The 26371-nt window shown below is 40.8% G+C and overlaps 1 protein-coding gene across 32 annotated transcripts in view; it reads right to left on the reverse strand.

Annotated features, from left to right (window-relative positions):
* LOC105478842 (erythrocyte membrane protein band 4.1 like 3) overlaps positions 1-26371 on the reverse strand; it is a 159855-nt gene that overhangs the window by 77884 nt on the left and 55600 nt on the right. For all 32 annotated transcript variants that reach the window (XR_011617073.1, XM_011736516.2, XM_011736519.3 and 29 more), the window contains 2 exons: positions 25817-26010; positions 15049-15246 (listed from right to left, as the gene is read on the reverse strand). Coding sequence is in view for 31 of the 32 variants with exons in the window: in XM_011736516.2 (XP_011734818.1) it covers positions 15049-15246; positions 25817-25999 (381 nt within the window). In the remaining variant the exon portion in view is untranslated. The remainder of the gene's footprint in view (positions 1-15048; positions 15247-25816; positions 26011-26371) is intronic.

Below are 26371 nucleotides of genomic sequence, written 5' to 3' on the forward strand. Positions count from 1 at the left end.
GTGAATGCTACTTGATTTTATATTGCCTTAAATACCTCTACAGGGATAGTCAACTAACATTTTCTAATAATTAATGTCGACCTGCCACAAGGTGACTGGAGACCTGCTTACCATTTTGCACAATCTGAACCACCATTGAGGAATCTTTACTCCTAAGAAGGTACTTATAGCCAGCCAAAGATCTGTGGTCAGGCTTTCTACACATTAGCCCTGTTTCAAAACCTGGCCCCTAAAAAAGAAAGAAGAACCCAGGAAACGTGCCTCAAACAGCTACTCCCAATTTCTTCAGGGCAAAAGAGAAAGTTCTCTATGACAGTAGAGGATCTGTCCCAACACGAAAATTAGTGAGCTGGGTCACTTTCCATCTCTTTCCTTCCTCCCAGCTGCTACTATTGAGTCCCTAGTTATTTTTTTAAAACCCAGACTAACATAGAACTCCAAATACGATAGGGGGCAAAAAAGAATCCTATCCTATACTTGCTATGGAAGGGCAAATATAGAATAACTTGTAATTTTAAAGGTACCAAATTCAATATGAAGTCTCTTCAAATGCAGCACTCAGAGTTACTGAGTAAGAAATCAGAAGACACAGCAGAACTAGAAAGAATGTCCTCTGCCAACTTCCGGAGGGACTAGAGATGAAGAAAAAGAGGGTTGACTTCCTCAGATCCTTTCTTTAATGGACTTTCTCTCAATATCTGAGCGAGTTCATTACTGAAGCCAAGGAACACTATACCTACTTGCTCACTATAAAATGTGGGTCCATTCAGGATAAGAGACAAGTGCTGAAAGCCACAAGCGGTGTGTGTGTAATTACTTTCAGAACATATTCAGGCTTGTTAAACACCTACTGATTTCTGACACAACAGCAACAGAACCTTAGCTGCATCTTCTGTCTAATCTCAGCAGGTTCAAACAGGGCAGTGTGAGAAAAAGCAAACTTCCTACATTTTCCAGCTCAGCTTCTCAATCCTACCAGTTTCTAGGTAGGTGGGTTTTAAAAAAATCTTAAGCACAATTGTTGCTTCCTATTCTTATTTAATAAAATTGTTCAGCACTTCCGGAACTGCTAAATTAATGAGTAGCTGATGGGAAAATACAGATACTATTCTTTCCAGGTTAAACAACAAATAAACAAACAAAAATGAGAAATTGAGAGTAACATTTACATAGAAATTTACATTCTCAGATTTAAGAAATTTTTTTGGTGTCTTATATATTATTAGGTAATAAAAGTAAATCTCTAAATAGTATGAAGGTTTTGATCCTATTTTCATGTCAAAAGCCCGCCAATCTGTATGGTACTTTATATTTATATTCCTAAAGACAAAGGCCTAGAAGGGAATGTATGTTTTATGGGGTGGAAATTCCATAACTTTAGAGAACCTTTCAAATTTGCCAGCCACTGCAGACCCAAAAAGGTCCCTGGCACCTCCCTGCAGACATAACATGCACTCTCTCTAGCACTCACAACAACCCTGTGAGCTCCACTTCACAGATAAGAAAACTGAGGACTTCTGGGGATGAATAGTTTACGTGCTGCCTCCCAAAATTTAATATTCTTAAGTTCAAAAATCAATTCTTTATGGAGTGGAATGGGAGAACTTTTCTACTATATTAACAATCCTCCAGTCTCATTCGATTCATGAAATTCCCATAGACATTCAGATATTCAACTGTTAGGGTATCTGCATTCGGAGTTTCAAGCACACATTTTTAAAAGTCTGGGGGCGAGTGATCCATGTGTATTACCACCACCAACAAAAAAAAAGTAGGAAAAAAAAACTATTAAACTTCACTATGCAACCTTTTGGCGGAGCATTTTCCTCTCTGTATTTCATTATCATTTTTCTCCATTTCCCATTGAATTTAATTGCCATTTCCAAACAGCAAACAACATTGGAATGAAATACAACAATGCCAGATTTTCCCTTACTCCTCTGCTGCAAAAAATTAACAATATCGTAAAAATAGTAAAACCACAAAAAATATTTCACGTGCATTTTAATATCTCCGTCTTTTTTTTTTTTTTTTTTTTTTTTTTTTTTTTTTTTGAGACGGAGTCTTGCTCTGTCACCCAGGCTGGAGTGCAGTGGCCGGATCTCAGCTCACTGCAAGCTCCGCCTCCCGGGTTCACGCCATTCTCCTGCCTCAGCCTCCCAAGTAGCTGGGACTACAGGCGCCCGCCACCTCGCCCGGCTAGTTTTTTGTATTTTTTAGTAGAGACGGGGTTTCACCGTGTTAGCCAGGATGGTCTCGATCTCCTGACCTCGTGATCCGCCCGTCTCGGCCTCCCAAAGTGCTGGGATTACAGGCTTGAGCCACCGCGCCTGGCCAATATCTCCTTTTAACTTAAAAAACGTTTGTCCAACTAATAGCACCATATTCCTTTTGTGATAAAAGCTAAAAAAGTGATACCTCTCTCCACATGCCAACTGGACACTGGACTGTTAGCCAAATCCTGAAACTAATTATTGCCAGTGTATGTCTCCTGTTCAGACTGCATCAGCCAGCGTGCATGTGTCAGTAGTTGTATGAATGCTGGTTCTTGGTAAACATTTCATCATGTCCCTATGACAGGGCCTTCAACAGCATACTATCCTTCATTCTTCCCTGAACCTACTTCCACATTTTGTTGGAAATCATGCACGCAACATGCCACACACATCACATACACATTTTACAGGGCTGAACTAAACTTTGTGCTCTCCTCCAACTCTTACGAACTCGTGTTTTCATCAGACCTCAACTCTGTAGTCAAAAAGAGGTCATAGGTGCTGTTGATAAGCCTCAGAATATGGAGACAAAGTTAAAAGACATCCTCCTTTGAAATGGAAGTTAACCAAAATAAAAAAAAATTACCAAAAACTCAAGTGACTATCCACCATATAGAAACTTTCCTAGGATATTATCCACCTATGGAAAGATTTCTAATCTTGTGGCTGATGACAGCAGCCTGCTTCCTAAACTTCCTGAAGGGCCAACAGTACTTCCACAAAAAGAAAGGCATAAATTGAAATGCTAACTGAGGGGAGATAAGCTATAATCCTGAAAATTATAACCTGCCTTTCATGGGGGAAATGCTGTAATTATGAAACAAACTGGCAATTGATCAGGAAAATTGAAAAAGAATCACTAGATGATGCAACTTGTTTCTCTCCAGAAGGGAAGGTTAGGGTCCCCAGGTTTGACTCACTTTTCCACTTTGAGCTAGATGACGTGATAACTACAGAACTTGCTTATAATCATTCCATAAGAAGGCAAAGAGCTGTGGCGAGCCTTGAAACTTGTTCCATACACCACTCTGAAGTTCCTATGCTATATCTCTCCAGCTACTTTCCTCTTCTCACTCAAAATGCATTGCTTCTAAGCTTTATTCTTCACATAGTAGCTTTTTTCATGGGACAGTATAATCATGACAGTATAAACCAGAGCTTCAGCAGTCATTTTTAGAAATGAGGTTTAAGAAAACTTAAGGGGATGATATTCTGCCCACTGACTAAACCTACTTCTCTTCAATAGGATCTGAGCCCCTTTTCTCCTAATTAATCCACTGCAGGCCTAGAACCAAGCTGCCCTGTTTATTAAAAGGGGATACCCACTACAGTGTCCACTGCAGATGCACTTCAAGATGTCAAAGCCTTCCAGCCACAAGAAGAGAGCAAGTGAAGAAAACAGGAGAAAGTGAATAGTAGGTCAAGACTTTGGTAGCCTCTCTTCCATACATCTACCCAAAAACAACACATATAATTAAAAAAAATATAGAAAAACTGATCAATTTTGAAGTCGAAAGCATACAGAATTACAAATGCAGGAGGTAATCAGGAACTTAATTTTTTCAGTTTCATAAACTATTTGTAAAGTAGTTCTCCTTCTATTTCCTTTTTCTTCCTACTGATGGCAGCAGTGGCCTGACTGGAGTGGCCGCTGCCATGATGCCAGCTATAGCAGGGGCGGCACGGCCAAGGCTTCACGCTCCATGGAGCCGGCAGGAGCCGGGAACAGGTGGGAGCCTCCCCTTCCTGCCCAGCTGCAGCTGCGGATTCGGGCATCCCTGCACTCTCAGGGACACAGGAATCCTCCCTGCCCCTGCAGGCTCGGAAGCGCCTGATCCCAATGACTGGCCTCTCCTCACCCCGGGCACCCACTCCAATTTCAGAGCCAAGTTGTGGCTGAGCCTGGGCTGTCATGACCCAGGAAGGTGTACCTGCACTTGAGGTGGTGCTGACACTCAAGTCCCTGCCGCCTTGGCCCTCTCCAGCCTTTGGGCACCAACAAGTGTGGGAAGGAGGCCGAGGGGGACACTGAGGGCAGCTTGGCACAGGCCTGCAGATGCCCCTCAGCACAAACAGCCTGGGCACCCTGGATGACATGTAGATGGTGGCAGGAGGCCAGCAGGCTCCTGGCAGAAAAGGGTGGGTACCCAGCGAAGTCCCACCCTCAAGCCAGGGATGGTCTGAAACATGGGGGCCAGGCTGTCTATTCCGGGTGGACTCCGTGGTCCCCTGAGTGGTAACTTACGGTGCTTTTTCCAGGCCTGTCCACGGCTGCCGGTGGGCCAATCAGCACGCACTTCCTCCCTGCTGAAGCCCATAAACACTGGACTCAGTCAGACCCACATACTTTGGGATGACCTGCTCGGGACAGGAGCTGCCCATGGCAGTCTCCTCTCCTCTAAGGGCTGCACACTCGACAGGATGACCTGCCTATGGATAGGAGCTACCCACTCCAGGACTCCTCTCCGCTGACAGCTACACCCATTGGGATAATCTGCCTGTGAGAAAGAGCTACCTGCAGAGGCAGGTGGATCATCTGAGGTCAGGGGTTCGAGATCAGCCTGGCCAACACGGCAAAACCGCATCTCTACTAAAAATACAAAAAAAAAAAAAAAAAAAAAAAATTAGCCAGGCATGGTGGCAGGCACCTGTAATCCGAGCTACTTGTGAAACTGAGGCAGGAGGATTGCTTGAACCTGGGAGGTGGAGGTTGCAGTGAGCTGAGATCATGCCACTGCACTCCAGCCTGGGCGACAGAGAGACTCCATCTCAAAAAGAAAAAAAAAGGAAAAAGAGCTACCCACTTCAGGTCTCCTGAGAGCTGTACTGTCACTCAAAAAAGCACCTCTTTGCCCTGCTCCCCATCCAGCTGTCCTCGTACCTCATTATTCCTGCACGTGGAACAAGAACTCAGGAACTGCTGAAAAGCATAACTGACTATTAACACACACAGGGCTGAAACACACCATCTCTCTTCCTTGCCATGTTGGGGGTGACAAAAAGGAGAGAAGGGTTGCAGCCCTTCCAGGAGCCCAGACCTAGAGCCTCCCTGAGCCAGGGCTGTGACATCCTCTTTGGGGGTCTGTGGTTTCTGGCATCTCCAAGCTTCCGGGTGTCCCTGCGTTCCCCTTGTCCAGATGTGGGTATCCACAGCAGAAGTTGTTTGCTGTGCATCCGATCCAGCCGCAGGCTTGCCCAGAGCCGGTGCCTGTGCCAGTGCCTAGAGCCATCTGCCCTGCCACAGCAGCCAGCGTGTCTGGCTGTGCATAGTGGCTGGACCCCGCACTTGCTCGCTCATGCACCCCTCATCACTCCGCACCTGGCTTGCCCTTGACAGGCATGGGATCTGGGCTGGTAGCACTAGCCAAGTGCAGCCTGCCAGGTCGAGTGGGTGGAACAAGCCCAGTGGGCCTGAGCAAAAATCAGGCACAGGCGCCACCCACCCCAGAGGCTTCCGGCTGGAAAAGGAACGCCCGAAAGATCCTGTGACGCTACTAAATCACAAGTCCATACTGGAGACAAATATTATCCTTTGGATCATTCCTTCTGCTGCTGGAGAATGCATATTTTTACTTTTTTTTTTCGAGAGATGGAGTCTTGCTCTGTAACCCAGGCTGCAGTGCAGCGGTGCAATCTTAGCTCACTGCAACCTCTGCCTCCCGGGTCCCGGTTCAAGCAATTCTCCTGCTTCAGCCTCCCAAGTAGCTGGGATTACATGAACATGCCACCATGCCCAGCTAATTTTTGTATTTTTAATAGATACAGGGTTTCACCATGTTGGGCAGGCTGGTCTTGAACTCCTGACCATGTGATCCTCCCACCTCGGTCTCCCAAAGTGCTGGGATTACAGGCGTGAGCCACCATGTCTAACTGACTCTGCAGGTTTTAATTCTGTAGCGCGGAGACCTCTGGAACAGAGAGCAGGAGATCTTGGTTCTAGCCTTCTTCTGTGTGTCCTCAGACACACTGTTAGCTTCTCTGTGCCTATTTCCTCACCAGTGAAACAACGCAGGAGAAAAGGTTATTTCCAATATCCCTTCCAGATATAAAATTGTTTGACTTTATGGTGAAGACAATCTCACACGTAAGCTCAAGTCTTTGGCTCATTTGGTCTTCAGTGTCTGGAATGTAACAAGCGCCCAAGCAAATCTTTTTATTAAAGTCCCTGCAAAATGAGTACAGCTCTTTGGTACCTTTTGTACACAATGTGGTAACATGTTTTATGGATTAAAATTGTAAACAAGAAAAACCAACATGCATTAAGATAAACAATTAAAACCCAAATGATTCACTCTTGTTAAAAGAATATGTCAGTGCTTATAAAGTACAAATTGCTCAATGCATTCTAGAAAATGCAGAGATTTTAATGAAGACCAAAGGAGGCAAAGACTTAGGCTTAGACGTGAGATTGTCTCTGCCACACGGCCAAACAGACTTACGTCTGGAACGGACAATGAACAGAACCTTGTCTCCTACACCTCATTTAACTGGTGGCGAAGTAGGCTCAGAGAAGACAAAGGTGTACCTGATAGAGACTACACCTTAAGGGATTTTTGGAAATTATAAGTATAGGTGCACTTCTAGAAAGAAGTCTGGTAAAGTGCACTGGGAGCAGGCAGTCCTGTACCGGGGTCACGGGGCACCAGATAAACCTGTGCAGACTGGAGGCCACTGGAGCCACCCAAGGAGTTGGCTGAAGTCTATCATGCTGGAAAGATTCTTTTCCTGAGGAAGTAAATAAGGAATGCCTTGGACTAAAGTGGGACGCTTCCTTTTCTCCCTGAGGTTAGAGCTGACTGGGGGCCTGGACTCTGAGGAGCAGAAAGGGTACCATCCTACAGTAGGTGTGAGCTGGTACCTGCCATGCAGGAGCAGAGTGGGCATCAGGCAGGAAGACACTGACCAGGAGTTCTACAGCTCCTAGGAATGCCACCTGATGTAGCCGGTGTGCTGTTACACTGTCTTTCCTTAAAGCCTGAACTCCAGCGTGCTATGGGGAATTAGGGAAAGCTGCTTTATTTATGAAGAAGCAGCTGAAAGGGCAGCACCGCCATCTGAGCCCAGGGAAAGGTGTCAGTGGCAATTCTGAGTGGGCCAAGTCACCATTTCACAGGGCTCTGTGGCACTCAAGCCACACACAGAGTAAGGAAATTTAAAGGACTTCTTCCACAGCACATGGGAAAACTGTCGGGAATCATGCTAGGGAAAATTCTGACAGAGGTGAACTTCATGCAAGTCAACTAGAGATAAAAAAAGGAAGTATCACCTGAAATCTTAGCCACAGGATGGTGAAAACTAGAAAACTGGGAATATTTTCATACTTGGAAGACTGCTTTCTGTATTAAAGCAGTAAGTCATGTGTATCTCCTGTGTGAAAAATTAACCACGGTGTTGTACAAAATCCAGAGATGAGACACTGTCCTCTGAAACAGGCAAGACGATGGAGCAGAGCGTTTACCTGTGAGTCCCTCTGCCTGGGCACAGGGAGGGAAAGTTCATTTCATGACATCAGCAACACAAAGTGGCCATCAAACACACTGGAAGCCTGAAGACTTAAAGGAGTTAGGTTTGCACGAAAAGGTAAACCTAGGGCTTCAGCATCATGACATTAGAATACTAACATTTGAGAAATGAATCCTATTAGGCCTTCACACAACGTGACAACTGGGAGAAACTGGGAGTAAGCAAAAAGAACGCCTGAGTGGATTTTTATCTCATGTAGAGCATCGACCGTTGAACGCACACAGGCCCTCAAGTTCCCAAAGCCACTCAGCTTCCAAAACACAGCCTACAGTACAGTGAAATAGCAGGACTCTTATTGTTTATATTTCTTGAAATATACGCTCACATTTTTAATATTTATATTGTTTAGAATATTTATTAGGCCTTGTCTACACTCATGATGGACTATTAAAGTTTATTACCTTTTAAAAATGAAAACCAGGAAAATGGAGCTAACAGTTTTAGTAAACAGAGTCTGTTTTAATGAAAGCTTATTGAGACAAATGTCAATACCGTAAGAAGATTTAATGGTAACTATGTAAATGAGACACTGCATGTTAAGAGTCCCTGTGTGTAACTGTTCCTATGGTTGCACCAAAGAGCCATCGCACTAGGAAACAAGGTTAATTAAAGTCCTTTCATCCTCCAGAGTCCTAGTGGCATCATTCTTCAAGTAGGAAATTACTGCTGCTGCTGGATGGGGCCATTTGGTTACAGCACGTGATGGATGGTTTGATGTAAGTTCTTCAGCTGAGCAGAGATCCATGGAGGAGGGTGGCATGTTATAGGTTCAACTGGAAACTTACAGAGCTACATGGAATCAAAAGCTCTGTGATTTATGTGTTTGGTGAATGAACAATACTTGTATTGGTTTAAAACACTCCTTATTTGTATGGTTTACAATTATTATTTCTTGTAATTCAAGAAAAGGAAAAGGTACTCTAACTTTCTAGATTATGGCAATTCTATTTGCTGTCCGGTCCAGCACTTCTAAAGGGGCTGGAAAAGATTTAATCATGTAACCTATAAGAGTTGGAAAGCTAAGATGCTGAATCCCAATAAGTAGGGTTCATAAAACAGGGCAAGATTTGCACAATTAATTGAATCACAGGCAAGACAGAATATTAGGCAAGTTTTTAATAGTCCCTTACTGAGCAATAGTTAGAAGGTAACAAAAGCATCTTAGAAACACAGTTCCATAAATTTCCTTATCCTCTCTGGTCCCTTACAAGCATCTCTGGATGGTCTCAAACAATGTTTATTGGAGTCAACTTGACCATTTCTGTACTTATTCCAGATTCCAGGCCTATCCTGAAGGGATCTAAATTGTCCTCAGTCACCGAGCCCATTCCACCACAGGCCTCTAGACAAGCTCTAGGGGCCAGCTTTTCATGTGTTATGGCTGCATTTAAATCGCTCTCACTGATTTGCCCCAATCTGGTGGCAAATCTCTCTCCAGTGTGGCCCATTCATTGGCATGTTTCCCTGGAATACTAGCCCAGCATGGAGGTACCTGGGTCCTATAAGCTGTAAATTGCCCTCATTATTAAGTTGGCAATATTTAGGGGCTGACTTTCACATGGGGAGAGAAACATGGCAGGACCCTTTGAGTAACACCTACCGCTCTTACAGCAATGCTCCGGACAACTCCACCAACAGGGCTTCTCATGGCAAACAAACCAAACCGCACTACACAATGGTTGAAACTTTTAATAGATGCAGCAGCAAACCTATCTGATGAAACATGGACTGAGATGTGAGATCAAGCTTGACTTATTTTCCCAAAACAAAATCAGACTAGATTAGAATGGTGCCCAAATAGAGAAAGCAAAGTCCTAATTGGATAGTCACTAGGAATACATTGTACACTAATCAGTCAGACTCCAATCAGTCACCAAACATGGAAGCAACAAAATGAAAATAAATGGGATGAGTGGGAGGACTGTTACCTCCATTGCATGGGACTGAGGTATTTTTATTTATTTTCTCTTTTAACATTTATGTCTGAGAAATAAACATCAACAACAGTAACCAACTTGCTGAAGGACACTGATTGCATTCTCTAACAGTACAAGAGGAAGAGAATCACATAGTGATTTTGTTGGCATACATGAAAATCTGGCAGAGTGTAAATATTTCTCAAACATATGTATCAAGCTTGCTATAAGAAGATCTTTTCTTATATTTTAAATAATCAAGACTGAGTTTGAAAAAAAAATTAGCGAGGAAAAAGTCTCTCAGCCAGGTGCAGTGGCTCATGCCTGTAATCCCAGCACTTTGGGAGGCCAAGGCAGGTAGATCACGAGGTCAGGAGATTGAGACCATCCTGGCTAACACAGTGAAACCCTGTCTCTATTAAAAATACAAAAAAATTAGCCAGGCGTGGTGGCGGGTGCCTGTAGTCCCAGTTGCTTGGGAGGCTGACGCAAGAGAATGACGTGAACCGGGGAGGCGGAGCTTGCAGTGAGCCGAGATTGCGCCACCGCACTCCAGCCTGGGCGACAGAGCGAGACTCCGTCTCAAAAAAAAAAAAAAAAAATTATCTCAAATGGAAAAGCACTGAATGCTACAATGATCTAAGCTGACTGCTAGAAGGAAGTTAGAGAAAGTACGATCTGAAAAGGCTAGCATCGAAACATGGGTGGGGAAATGGTGGGGATCAAACAGGCAGTAAGTGTTCAGTCATTGCTCTCAGATAACTACTCCTTCTATCTTGCTTTCTGGGTCGATGAGTCTCTCCCGCTGTAGCCGCGTGTGTGTGTGTGTGTGTGTGTGTGTGTGTGTGTGTGTGTGTGTGTGTGTGTGTGGTGTGTGTGTGTGTGTGGTGTGTGTGGGATGTGTGTGTGTGTGGTGTGTGAGGGGTGTGTGTGTGTGTGGTGTGTGTGTGTGTGGTGTGTGTGGGGGGGGGTGTGTGTGTGTGTGTGTGGTGTGTGTGTGGTGTGTGGTGTGTGTGTGTGTGTGTGGTGTGTGGGGGGTGTGTGTGTGTTTGGTGTGTGTGTGTGGGGGGTGTGTGTGTGTGTGGTGTGTGTGGTGTGTGTGTGTGGTGTGTGTGTGTGGTGTGTGTGTGTGGGGTGTGTGTGTGGGGTGTGTGTGTGGGGTGTGTGGTGTGTGTGTGTGGTGTGTGTGTGTGGTGTGTGTGTGTGGGGTGTGTGTGTGGGGTGTGTGTGGGGTGTGTGTGTGGTGTGTGTGTGTGTGTGGGGTTGGTTGTGTGGTGTGTGTGTGTGGTTGTGTGTGTGTGGTGTGTGTGGGGTGTGTGCGTGTGGTTGTGGTGTGTGGTGTGTGCGTGTGGTGTGTGTGGTGTGTGGGGGGGGTGTGTGTGGTGTGTGTGTGTGTGGTGTGTGTGTGGTGTGTGTGGTGTGTGGTGTGTGGGGGGTGTGTGTGTGTGGTGTGTGTGGTGTGTGTGTGTGTGTGGTGTGTGTGTGGTGTGTGTGTGGGGGGTGTGTGGTGTGTGGTGTGTGTGTGGTGTGTGTGGTGTGTGTGTGTGTGTGTGTGTGTGTGTGTTGCCAGGGAGTCTTTTACAGGTGCCTATAAATTCTCATGTTACCATCATGGCAGAGTTGAGCCTTAATGATTTTAAGTTGATGTGATGAAGGCATTCAATATGCCATGGAGAAAAACATCACAATTTTATGAAAATAAAATGCTCTTTTTGATGCCTTATTAAATGCAAAAAAAAGTTTCATCTGTTATCATCGCCTTCATTCTTAATTCATCTATAACTCCACATATTGGAGAGAGGGATTAGGGAAAAAATTCCACCTCTTTCACTCTGGTTTTTTTGCGTCTGTATGTCCCTTCTGTCCATCAGTGGCAGTAGGAAGGGGCACTGGATGTGGTATGGTCTGAGGCAGCATCTGAGGAACCAGTGGCTTCCATAATCGCACCTACAGTTTCTACAGGAGCCCTCCCATGGTAATGCATCTGTCATCACAAGGTTGACAGCGATCGTTAAAGACATTATTTTCCTGTTAACTTACAATCTTTCTGTAACTTCTACCTTAGTTTTGCTTTTTATACATAAAAGTTACAATAACCCTTCAGTCTCCACCTTTCCAAGTAACTGAGAATAGCTTTCCTGTCCTCCACACCAATCTTTTTTTTTCCATATTTAACACACCCTATTTCTCTAACTATTCCTCATATGAAAGTTTCCAGATCATTCACCATCCTATAATTCTTGCTGAATAAGCTCAAGTCAAAGTCCATTGTTCGTATTATCATTACCAAACACAGACCATTACGAATATGCTACATCCCAGAAAGTGTTCAAATAAATTATTTGCTTTAATCTTCTCAATGATGCCTTTCAAGGCAAGTATTTTCACCCTCATCTTTCTGTTGAGGAAACCTAGGTTCAGAAACTTTAAGGAAGTTCCTTGAAACCACACGGGTTACCAACAGCCCTCCCCAGTCTGGTGGCTTCAGAGCATTTATCGCATGTGATTGAAACACAGCCCTGCAGGCAGGATCTGTGCAACGCAGGGAACAGGATGGCTCGCTGCCTTCTGCAAACCGAACACTACGCTTCCACGGAACAGCCTGTGATTACAAAATGCTTTTGACAACTGTAACACACTGTTGGTTCACGATGAGTTTGTAATGAACTCAAAGCTAAAGATGAGTTTTACTCAAACTGTTACCAAGTCTGACAGCCCCTCTCGCAAACACATTTCTATTTTGTACTTGATCCCTTTTATCAGAGTAAAGTTTTACCTCCACTCCTGCTAAATGTCAGCTTTCCTGCTTTGCTTCAGTGTCCCACACTGTCCATTTCATAATAAAACTGGATTCTGACACTTGAGGCATCAACCTCTTTAAATAAGCCATGTAGGCTTTAAAGCTCTATATTGCTTAAAAAATAATTGTTCAGCTGTGTTTCTGTGCTTTCATCAAGTCTTTGATACAGACTCAGTTTCAAAGAGAGCCAACACCGAAGCACACCTTCCCTGGACAGTGCTTTCCCTTCTCTGTTTACCTAGTATGCCCCGTGTGTAGCTCACCAGCCAAACTTTACTTTCCATTGTTTCTATCAAAACACAAGAGCCATCGTAACATGTTTCTTTCTTTTTTTTTTTTTTAACTAGCACCTCATTGCCTCCTTGAGAATCACTCTGCTTGATTTACAATTCATTTTTCTTATTCAACCAATCGGTTACAAATTAATCCATGAACTTTACTGTGTCCAAATTTCTCCATCTTCTTCACAAAGATGTCAGTCGTGAACACGTATTTCCTGATATCAATGTCTGTGGTGAAACTGAAAAAATTCTACCAGCAAAAGTTTTTATATCCCAGAAAAAAAGTTACTCTTAAGAATCTGTCAAATGTATAAAAATAATATATTATAGAGGAAAATTACTGGCCAAGTTTGCTGTGCCACTCAAAATGTTCACAGTGACATTAAAAGAAAGGTAAATATAAAATAAAAAATTTGTAACCACAGTGATTATCTATAATGAATCTGAAGCACAGACATAAATTAAATTTGACAAAATGTTCGATACTACTTGTGCCTCGGTCAACCCGAAGGCATTATCCTCTCTATGTGAAACACTATAAACGTTCTTCTAGACTCTTGGAAGACTCTGATAGCCAGGACTCGAAGATGGCCAGTTTAGTCTATTTATTCCATTATATATATGCAATCAATAGAAAAACTCTCCTCAAAGTTAAGAGGAAAAGTTTCTCTTGACTTGGATCAATTTTTCCAGAAAATGCATCTACACTGAAAAAATACAGTATCTCTCAAGGTTATAAAAGTCCTGTAAGTTTCATAGTAAAACTCAGTTAGAAGTATATTACTGGAGCTGCCTGTTTCCAGGGTACACATCTGGATGAGGAATTGGACACGTTGGTCTAAGAAATTAAACAAAATCAAAGCCAGAAAAAGGCAAGAAATACTTTTGTGCACGGTCCTTGGGGATTCCTGCAGCGGCCCATCAATGTTTATAAGGATACAGGATGACTAAATTTTCTATAAATTGGTATACAACAGACTAAATAATTTTTGACGTAAGACTTTATTTTCAAAAACCATATAGATTTTTTTCTATGTTCCTGCAATCTGTAACAATTTAGTAACCCACCTCTCATCTCCATCCTAAATGAATTCAGCATGAAATGGATTTGAATCTTCTGTTCCAAGAAAAACACTGGGTGCATGAGTGCATTATACAAAACACAACAGGAATTATATGGGGGTTGGGAGACAGAGGAAGCAGAGTTAATGGGAACATGGGAAATAAGATGGGCTTGGTATTAGCTGTCATGAGGGACGAGGAAGAGAAATATGTGAGGACACACACGTGTGCACTGACTGTGCTGCCTGAGACAGAGTCTCAGCACAAGCGTGAGGAAAGGGTAGACTTTGAAAGCATGGTGGAATTAGAGGGTAGAGGGGCTGGCTTGGAGATGTGTGTGATACCCTCCCCTCTTTATGACAAGGGCAGGAACTGGAGGCAGGAAGAATGAGCTCTTTGAATGAAGACATCACATCTGAAATGGAATCACCTTGCTAAAAGTGCAAGCCACTCCATCTTGGTGCACACACAGACCTGCTCCTAGAGCCTGAATTCATGCCCTGTGTGAATTCTCCCTTATACTCAGAGAGCTCAACAATCAGCCGTCTCTGCAGCTCCAGACAGGTTGTGTTCTCATCTGCTAATTTGGTCTTGACAAACATCTCTGACAAAAGGCATTCAACTGCCGTTTCTCTGAGAGGAATCTATTTTCCTTACAAAGAAGAACAAAGAGTATACCCTTTTACACTGAAACTTCAATGCCCACCACAATGTGCATTTTAAAAATTACTCATTCTCCAAGCAAGAGAAGGTCATGGACGTTTTCAAATTATCCCACCAACCCTATGTACAGAATTTGTAAACTTTCCACCAAGTAACAAATGACGTGGCCATAAATTATGCAAAAAAAGGATAAAATTCATGCAAATAATAGCTCACAGCCGGGATATTAAAGTCTGTTTTTAAAGCTTTCAAATGTTTTTTTTGTTGTTGTTCCTACCATATTGTTGGAGATTTTATCTTTTAAAAAATATACGATCACATTTTACTTTTGATTGTAACATTTTGGGACATTATACATATTTTTAATCTGATCCCGTTAGAGACTAGGAAATAATTTTATATTTAGAGACTGGGTTTGAGTAATTTCCCAGAGTCCTAGAGAAATAAAGAGGCATCTTGTATATTTTATACCAACATTCCCCAGCTCTCAATATCTAGGACAAAAAAGTCTTAAGACACACACTTACCTCTACATCACAGGTATATTCTGATCCATCTAGAAGTATCACTTTGCACTGCATGCTTTTAGGCTTTTTGGCAATCTTTAATGGAGACCGAGAGAGTTTACTGCTAGATGATTTCTGAGAAAGTTTATCGTCTTCTAATTGCTGATATTCGAGCTGTTTCGCAGCCCTGGCAGCAAACTCCTGTTCCTTGTCAGTGACCTGTGAAGAGCAAACAATCAACAGTTTTCATTGCAAGATGGGAAATAAATACTGCATTGCTCATGCAATAGCACAAAACTGCTTTCTATTTCATAGAGGAGAGATACTGAATTAGGATATTAGGACTAGATATAAATATACAGATATTTATAATATTTGCCTAAATACTGTTTGCCATTTAAATGTATTAATAAGGCCTTATTTCATTTTAACTCCAGGATTTACTTTAGAACCACTGAGTTAGCAAATGCTATCAAGATTTCAATAAGCAAACAATGAATACTTGACTCTTGACTTTTTAAAAAGGATAGGATAGTACAGGCCTCTAAAATGTACTGTTTAGATTTCATCTTATATGTTCTATTTTTTCAATTCACCAGATCCTTCTATACTCCACAACTTGTTATATAACTGCCTCATCCCTACATATACTAGATATCTGATAAACTCTAAGGCTTGGAGAGCTTCAAGTATTAATCTTTTCAGTATTAACTTTTACAACTGTTAAAATGTTTAATTTAGCTCTCAATCAATTCAATGAAGTCAGCAGAACTGAAATTCATCACAAAGTAATCCCCTATGTCTGCTTCCCTTCACTGTAACGAGCCAGTGTAAGAACATATCACATCTGTCCAATAGCTTTAATCTGCTTTCAAACCATAACAGACTAGTCCAGGCTAGATACAAAACTGCAGAGGACATCTTAAGTAACAGTAACATTCTCCCGTTAACCAATCTCTTTGGAAATGTGCACACAGATCTCCAACTATTCTCTCTGTACATCCATCTTCTACCTATTAAATGGCCACCAATGGTAGTACTGCAAATTCAATCCTTGGGCCATGCCACCACTGTCACTAGTCTGCAAATATATGCTGACAGTCCAAAGGAAGATATGTACCAAAATTCTGTTTAGGGCTTTGAAATAAGCGTGGAATTTCCCCTCCCATGAACATACTATCAGCCTGGTGCTAAAAATTCATGGGCTCAAAAGGTAAAGACAGTATTGATGGTTTATCATCTTAACTTTTCTATTAGACTTTACATTTTTATAACACTAATATAATTACAAAGGTATTTGGGTATATTTATTTTGGGTTTTAGGTACAGATTTCTGCTTTATCGTTATTTTCTATCTTGTTTTCCATCCAAAAGATTGCTAATATACTCCTCTCCTCCACTTCTATCTTGCCCAGGATTTCAAGGCAAAGTCTTGAGAACTCCTTAAGAATTGAAAGAGACCAATCTGCTGAGCTTATGAAAAGAAAGCAACAAAAAACTGAATAACCAATTCTAAAGGCCAAAATAGTTCAGAAGGCAAGTTTTAGCTAAAAAAAAAAAAAAAAAAAAAAAAAAAGTAAACTAAAGAAAATCTGCTCTGGCAACCCAGTCCTACTTATTTAACCACTGTCTTTCTATAGCAAAGCATTAAAATAGTAAGTGCAAGAAAATCATAAAATTGTCATTAATTTTAGCCTTGAGGTAATTTACAGAGTTTGATTACTATGGTATTGTATTATCAACAACAATAACACATTCGTTAAGTGCTTTATAACTTACACAAATTTTGTACATTTAAGTTTTATTTTTGTCTCTTCATAGGCAAAGGTCATTAGAAGCTATTAATACATTTTTATTTAGATTTTACCTGAAATCAACATTTTCTATGTAACAGGGAAGACAAAATTTCACTTTTCCTTTACTAAAATAAAAATACCTGTATGAGAATAAGCTTCTGGGTTACTTTAAATGTCAATTCCAGAGGCATCTTAAGGCATCAACATTCAAAGGATAGGCATTGTTTCTGGGAACACCGGAAACATGAACCCGTGACTGAGGCCTTCACATATTTTTTTAAAAACTTTAAGAACTTAAAAATAGCAGACTAAGTACCTCAAATGAAATGTCAACCATAGTCACATGATGTGTTCTAATTTTAAATATCGGATTTTAGCAAATCCTCAACCTCTTTTAATCCTCACAGTAGCTCTATGGTATGGGTACTATCACCCTCATTTGCATATAAGGAAAGCGAGACATGGGGAGTCTAAGAAATTTTCTTGAGGCATAAATTCAATGGATTTGAATGGGATTCAAAATCCAGCCAAACCCATGTTCTAATCATCACTATGTACCAAAATCGGCTTCCTTTTACCTTCAACAGTTAGCTTCCTAGTCTGAATAAAAGAATTTTGTGGAAGAATCTGAGAAATGATCTTTTCTGAACTCTTCATTTTGTAGATGAAGCTGAGGCTTGGGGACTTGCATGAGTTCTCTGAAGATGGTGAAACAATGACTAGAAGAGACAAGACTCCCAAGTCCCTGCCTCTGGCGGCCAGTCATCTCTCCCTGTCAGTGTCATTTCTCTCGCTTTGTATCTGACCACGGAAGATAAAGAAAGTATATTTAATCATGTCGAGGTATAGATATTCATACTTTTCTATAACTATCTGCCATTTTCATGTTATTTCATTTCAGAGTAAAAAGGAAAGAATGAAGAAAAGGCAAACATTTACTTTAGTAATTTTAAATGTTTGAAGATTAAAAAAACAAAATAAACAAAAAGAAAGCCAAACACTACCATCATCATTCCTCCACAAAAAGAAAAGGTAAAAGAAAACCATGATGGCTACAACAGTTTCTAAGGTTTGTCTACTAAGCTGGGATGGGACCTCCCTGCTCTCCATCACAAAGCATCTGAGATCAGACAAAGCAGCTATTTATGAAGTGAAAATAATTGTTATTATTAATATTGTTTAAAGCAGAACTTGCGACATTCATTTTAAAATGGTGGCACAGAAGCGCGCTGGTTTCCCTCCTCCCATTCCTCCGCAGAAAACCTAAAACAAATATACAGCACAAGATTTTCACCAGCAACAACCCAGAACCCAAACATGAGGACAAGACAGATCCTGAGGCCACGGAGAAGTGGAAAAACTCCATGCAGATGGAAGAAGAATTGGACTTCCATAGTCATGATGCCCCTCCCCCTGATTCTGCCCGGCAATAAAAGTGCAGAAAATCCTCCCCCAACTCGTGGAAAAGTGATACTGGAAAAGTGAGACTGAGGTGGTCGACCAGCTTTCTCACCTTCCTGGGATTCCTTGCAGGAGACCTGTCCTTGCCTTAACCCATGGGAAGGAAGTGATGCGACTGCCTGAAGAGAGAAATACCCCCAAGAACACGCAGAGAAAAAGTTGGGAGATGGGACCACCAGCCCTAGTCCTGGACACTCTGCTCTGTAACCTGGCCAAAGAAGACACCGAATCACAGTGGCTGTTCAGCAGCATCACGCTGGAGAAGGCACATTCCACAGATCCCTTGGGCACAAACTCCTAGTCAGCCATCTCACACTGCCAGGAGAATCCCTTTGGGACTTCCCTCATTCAGAACAAGCAGCACTCCCATCGCTTACTAGAGCCAAGGCAAACCTGGGTTTAAAGGTCACCTAGGGCCAAAGCGGTGGCAGAGGCTGAGCGGTAAAAAATTTCTAAGCAAACATATCCAATACAAAACAAAACAAGACAGACAGAGAAAACTGGAATTAAAAACTAATCCTTCCATACAAAGACACAGACACCCACCCACAAGAAACAACAGCAAACAGGAAACTATGACCTCCCCCAAAAGACAAGGGAAAATCCAACCCTACAAGATGGCGATTTATGAGCTAAGAATTCAAAATACCAATTTTAAGGAAACTCATGAGCTCAAGATAAAAATGAAAAGCAATTCACAAATGTATCAGATATATTTGATAAAGAGATTGAAATACTTTTAAGAAATCAAACAGAAATATCAGAACTGAGAAATACATTTGGTAAACTGAAGAACTCATTAGAGGCTCTTAGCAGACTGAACAAAGCAGAGGAGAGATTCAGTGAGCTCAAAGACCAGCTATTTGAAAAGACACAGAGAAGAAAGAAAAAAGAACAAAAAAGAACAAAGACTGCATACAAGATACAGAAAATTACCTCAAAAGACCAAACCTAAGAATTATTGGTATTCAAGATGCAGCTGAGCAAGAGCAAAGGGTAGAAAACATATTCAAAGAAATAATCACAGAAAACTTTCCAAACCTCGCGAAAGATATAAATATTCAAGTACAGGAAAGTGTGAGAACATCACACAGATTCAACCTAAATAAGAATACCACAAAGCAATAGACTCTCAAAGCTCAAGAACAAAGACAGAATCCTAAAAGCAGCAAGAGAAAAAGAAACAACATGTAAAGGAGCTCCAAATTGCCTGGTAACAGAGTTCTCAACAAAAAACCCACACAGGCCAGGAAAGAGTTGAACGACCTCTTTAAACTGCTCAAAGAAAAAAACTGCCATCTAAGAATATAGAATCCAGCAAAATTATCATTCAAATACAAAGGAGAGATCAAATCTTTCCCAAAAGAACAAAAGTAGAGAGAATTCACCACCAGCAGACCCATCTTAAAAGAAATGCTAAAGAGAATTCTTCAATCTGAAATAAAAAACCACTGATGCGCAAAAAATAAAAAACAACCTTTCAGTGTCTCAAACTCAGTGGTAAAATCAAGTACATAGATAAACCCAGAATACTCTTACTGTAATTACTGTACCTGCAGTGTGCAATGTAGTACTACTACTACCACAATCATAACTCTAGTATGAAGCCCAAAAGACAACCTATCAAAAACAGTAATATCTACAGCAATCTGTGAAGAGATATGTAATATTAAAATATGCAAATTAGGACAACTAAGTCAAAATGTAATGGGGATGGAGTTAAAGTGTAGAACTGGTGTGTGTGTGTTGGTGGGTGGGTGTGTGCGCGCGTGCATGTGTGTATGTGCGGGTTTTTTTGGCCTTTGTTTCTGTTTTTAAATTTGTGATCTAAGATAAGCTGTCATCTGTTTAAAATAACTTGCTATGTCTATAATATGTTTTTGGTAAGCCTCATGGTAACCACAACACAAAAACCTATAATAGATCCACTAAAAATAAAAAGCAACATATTAAAACACACTACCAGAGAAAATCACTTAACCACAAAGGAAAATCATGTAAAAAAGAACAAGAGGAGTCTCAACCAGAAACAGGCAGCAAAACAGCCGTAATAAGTCCTTATCAATAACACTGAATGTAAATGGCCTCAATTCTCCAATTAAAAGGCCTAAAGTAAGTAAATGGATATAAAAACAAGAACCAACTATGTTACCTTCAAGAAATTCACTTCACCCACAAGGCTGAAAGTAAAAAGGTGGAAAAAACATTCTATACAACTAGAAGCCAAAAAAAGAGCAGATGTAGCTATACTTACACTAGAGAGACTACAAATCTAAGACTAAAATGAGAAAAAGCAGGTCACTAACATAATGATAAAGGGGACAATTCAGCAAGAGGATACAACAATTGTAAATGTCTATGCACCTAACACCAGAGTTCCCAAGTATATAAAACATTCACAAATCTAAAGGGAGAAACAGACTGCAGTACAATAATGGCAGGGGGCTTCAATACTCCACTCTCAGTAGTGGACAGAACATCCAGACAGAAAATCAACAAAGAAACAGTGGAGTTAAACTATGCACTACATCTAACAGGCCTAACCAACATTTACACAACATTTCACCCAACTGCTGCAGAATACATTCTTTTCATCAGAATACGGAACATTGTCCAGAACAGACCATGTCTTAGGCTATAAAACAAGTCCAAACAAACTAAAAAAAAAAAAAAAGCCAGAAAAAAAAATCATATCAAGTATCTTTCCTGACCACAATGGAGTAAAACTAGAAATCAGTAAGAGGAACCTCAGAAAATACACAAACACATGGAAATTAAACAACATGCCCTGAATGACCAATAAGTCAGTGAAGAAACTAAGAAGTAAATTAAAAAATTCTTGAAACACAAGTGAAAATGTAAATACAAGACAAAAAATCTGTGTGATGTAACAAAAACAGTACTAAGAGGGAAGTGGAGAGCAATAAATGTCTACATCAAAAAAGTAAAAAGCCTTCAAATAACTAACTCAATGATGCACCTCAAGGAACTAGAAAAGCAGGAATGAACCAAACCCAAAATCAGAAGAAAAAGAAACGATGATCATCAGAGCAGAAATAAATGAAACTGAGACCAAAAAAAATACAGAAGATCAACAAAACAATGAGGTGGCTTTTTGAACAGATAAACAAAATCGACAAACCTTTAGCTAGACTAAGAAAAAGAGAGAAGATCCAAATAAATAGAATCAGACATGAAAAAGGAGACATAGCAACTGGGACCTAAGAAATATGAAGACTCATTAGCGACTATTATGAACAACTATATGGCAACAGATTGGAAAACCCAGAAGAAATGGATAAATTTCTAGACACATACAACCCACCAAGAACAAAATATGAAGAAATAGAAAACCTCAACAAAATAGTCATGAGTAATGAGATCAAAGCTATAATAAAAAGTCTTCTACCAAAAAAAGTCCAGGACCTGAAGGCTTCACTTGAATTCTGTCAAACATGTAAAGAAAACTAATACTGATCCTACTCAAAGTCTTTAAAAAAAAAAAATTGAAGAGGAGGGAATACTTCCAAACTCATGCTACAAGGCCAATATTACTCTGATACCAAAAGCAGACAAAGTGACAACAGAAACAAAAACTACACGCCAATATCACTGATGAACATTGATGCAAAAATCCTCAGTGAAATACCAGCAAACCGAATTCAACAACACATTAAAAAGGGGACTGAAAAGATCGTTCACCATGATTAAATGTGATTCATCCTAGGGATGCAGATGGTTCAACATACGCAAATCAATCAACATGATATATCACATGAACCAAATCAAGAACAAAAACCATGATTATTTCAACAGACTCCAAAAAGCATCTGATATTCAACATGCCTTTATGATTAAAAATCCTCATCAAAATCAGTATAGAAGGAACATACCCCGAAATAATACATGCCATATATGAAAAACTCACATTAGCATTGTGCTGAATTGTGAAAAACTGAAGGCCTTTCCTCTAAGGACCAGAACAAGTAAAGGATGCCCACTTTCAGTATTATACAACATAATACTGGAAGTCCTGGCTGGGGCAATTGGGTAAAAGAAAGAAAGAGCATCTAAATTGAAAAGGAAGAAGTCAACTTAGCCTTGTTCACAGATGACATAATCTTACACCTAGGAAAACCTAGACTGCACCAAAAAACTGTGAGAACTGATAGATGAATTCAGTGAAATTGCAGAATTTATCAACATACAAAAATCAGCAGTGTTTAAACTTGCCAATGGTGAACTATCTGAAAAAGAAATCAAGAAGCAATCCTATTTACAACAGCTACAAAACATAAAATACCTAGGAAGCAATCTAACCAAAGAAGTGAAAGATTGATGTAAGGAAAACTATAAAACTCTGATGAAAAAAATTGAAGACAATACAAAAAATGGAAGGATATTCCATGCTCATGGATTAGAAGACTTAATACTGTTAAAATGGCAATACTACCCAAAGCAATTTACAAATTCAATGGAATCCCTAACAAAATACCTATGACACTCTTCACAGAATTAGAAAAAATGTCCTCAAATTTACATGGAACTACAAAAGACCCCGAATAGCCAAACTCATCCTGACTAAAAAGAACAAAGCTGGAGGCATCACACTACCTGACTTCAAAATTTACTACAAAGCTATAATAATCAAAACAGCATGGTACTGGCATAAAAGTAGACACATAAACAATGGAACAGAATAGAGGATCCAGATATAAATCCACATATACAGCCAACTCATCTTTGACAAAGGTGCCAAGAACATTCAATGGGGAACAGTCTTTTCAGTAAAGGGTGTATGGAAAACTGGATAACTATATGAGACCAATGAAATTAGACCCGTATTTCTCACCATCCACAGAAATCAAATCAAAATGGATTAAAGACTTAAAAATGTAAGACATGTAACTATGAAACCACCAGAAGAAAACACTGGGGAAATGCTCCAGGAGATTGGTCTGAGCAAAGTTTTTTTGTGTATAAGACCTCAAAAGCATCAATCAAAACCAAAATAGACAAATGGGATTACATCCAGCCAAAAAAACTTCTGCACAGCAAAGGAAAAAATTAACAAAGAGCCTACAGGATAGGAGAAAAAAATTGCAAAGTGTCTACCTGACAAGGTATTATTAACCGCAATATCTAAGGAACTCGAACAACTCAATAGTTAGAGAAAATAAAAATGGACAAAAGATCTGCACAGATATTTCTCAAAAGATGACATACAAATGGCCAATAGGTATATGAAAAAAATGCTCACTGTCACTAACTAATCACAAATTAATCACAAATCAAGACCACAACTGAGGTATCATCTCACCCCAGTTAAAACAGCATATGTCAAAGAGACAGGCAGTAATAGATGCTGGCAAGGATGTGGAGAAAGGACAATCCTCATAAATGTAAATTAGTACAGCCACTGTGAAAAACAGAATGGAGGTTCCTCAAAAACTAAAAATAGAACTATCATATGATCCAGCAATTCCATTACTGGATATACGTCCGAAAGAAAGGAAATTGATATATAGAAAAGCCATCTGCACTCCAGTGTTTACTGCAGCACCATGCACAGCAGCCAAAATATGAAATCAACCTAAATGCCCATCAACAGGAGAATGAATTTTTTAGAAAGTGGTATATATACACAATGGAATATTATTCAGCCAGAAAAAAGGAATGAAATCTTGTCATCTGCACCCACACGGATGGAACTAGAGGCTGTTATGTTAAGTGAAACAAGCCAAGCACCAAAAGACAAATACTGCATCTTCTCACTCATATGTGGGGACTAAAACGGGATCTCATGAAGATGGGGAGTAGCGGTGACTATCTGAGGCTGGGAAGGATAGGGAGAAGGGTAGGGAGGAGGAGTGATGAAAGGAATTTTAAAAAAATATAAATATATATAATATAAAATGCATATTTTATATAAATATATAAATGTACTTATTATCACTAAACTGTACACTTAAAAAAGATGGTAAGTTTTATATGTATATTTTACGGCAAAAAAAATTTTTTTTTTTGAGACGGAGTCTTGCTCTGTCGCCCAGTCTGGAGTGCAGTGGTGTAATGTCAGCTCACTGAAACCTCTATCTCCCGGGTTCAAGTGATTCTCGTGCCTCAGCCTCCCAAATAGCTGGGATTACAGACGTGCACCACCACTCAGCTAACTTTTGTATTTTTAGTAGAGACAGGGTTTCACCATGTTGGTCAGGCTGTCCCAAACTCCTGATCTCAGGTGATCCGCCCTCCTCGGCCTCCCAAAAGTCCTGGGATTACAGGCGTGAGCCACTGTGCCCGGCCTCAAATTTTTAGTAAGCATAAAATTGAAAAAAAAAAAAAAAAAAGGCAAATCTGCAAATACTCTAGGTAAAGAAATAAAATAATCAGGTTGCAAATATATAGTTTAATGTTGTGACTTCCAAAGATTTTCACTAATACGCTGATTATATCTCTTCTCTCAACATCTTAGGATTTCTAGTGTGAAACACTTCTGACATATAAGAGGCCAATCACTTGTGGGGACACCAGATTGCTTTACTACATACAAATTGGCATTCTAAAACATTTTGATTCCAGGTTTGAAGTTTTAAGACAAAAGACATTTATATATGGACTTATTCAAGGCCTGCAGGTAAACCATCCTTTAAAGCTTTTAAAAGAAATGCATTATTCCTGACTATTCAAACATGTACAGGGAAAAGAGTTGAAAATATAGATGTGTATAGGGAGGGAAAGACCTACCTGAAGATCTGCTAAAAAACCATGGAATACTATGCAGCTATAAAAAAGGATGAGTTCATGTCCTTTGCAGGGACATGGATGGAAACCATCATTCTCAGCAAACTAACACAGGAACAGAAAACCAAACACCACATGTTCTCACTCATAAGTGGGAGTCGAACAATGAGAACACACGGACATAGGGAGAGGAACGTCACACACTTGGGCCTGTCAGGGGCTGGGGGACTAGGGGAGGGATAGCATTAGGAGAAATACTTAATGTAGGTGATGGGTTAATGGGTGCAGCAAACCACCATGGCACGTGTATACCTATGTAACAAACCTGCACGTTCTGCACATGTATCCCAGAGCTTAAAGTATAATAATGATGATGATGATGATAATAATAATAAAAGCAGATCTGCAACATTAGGCTCAGGGCGATGCCTGGGGAAATGCAAACTCACTCTAGGCCTTAGGCTTGAAAGAGAAAACAACCACAAGCATAATTAAAGCTGTCAGTTTGGTGTCTATCTTTCCTCTAAATCCAGATAGGACCCCTAATCTCCAGCCTGGACTTCAGTGAGTTTCAGTGTTTTAATTAAAAGAAGGAGTTACCAGGCAAGGTTGTGGAATGTCATTCACTGAAAGCCTTAAAATAGCATACATTTTCATCTGCCTGGGGCTAGAATGGGAACAAGGGATGACCCCTCATAGCTGCCTCTAGGGCTGAGAGACCAAGGTTAAAGATGATCCTGGAGCAGCTCAGCAAACACGGAGTCATTAGTTTTCTGGCCTGGGCTCACCTCCCTCCGCACCGGGGTGCTGTGCGCTGCAGCAGAGGCGAACTGCTCCAGGGCCTGCTGCTGCTCCTCGCTGGGCGGCTCCGGCACGGGCGCCCCCGCGCGCCCTTGCGCCCCCGCCGCCTCCTGGGGCTCGGCCTCCTGGTCCGGCTTGGATTCCGAGTCTGATCCAGATTCGGTCGTCATGGTTGATTGTTCTGCAAGCAGAAAAAAAAGGGAAGATCAGGTCACTCCGTGCAGCTACCTTCCCTCTGCAAGAAAACTAGGATGCTCACTGTGAACAGCTCAAGAGAACCACAAAGAGAGAGGGAGATGCTACCAAACCCTATCCTATTCCACACACCCGACAGATGACTTGTCAACTTCACCACTGAGATGGGTGCCCACCAGGGGCTCAAAACTAACATTTATCTAGGAGGAAAAGTTGATTTGTAATGATCACAGGCTTTATTCCTATTAGATTTTTGCCACAACATTTAATGTGAAATGACATTAAAGAAATGTCATAATAATGAAGTATCTTATATTCAATTTAAAAAATTTGCTGTATCACCTGCA

Source organism: Macaca nemestrina, chromosome 19, assembly GCF_043159975.1.
Source record: "Macaca nemestrina isolate mMacNem1 chromosome 19, mMacNem.hap1, whole genome shotgun sequence".
Classification (NCBI taxonomy): Eukaryota; Metazoa; Chordata; class Mammalia; order Primates; family Cercopithecidae; genus Macaca; species Macaca nemestrina.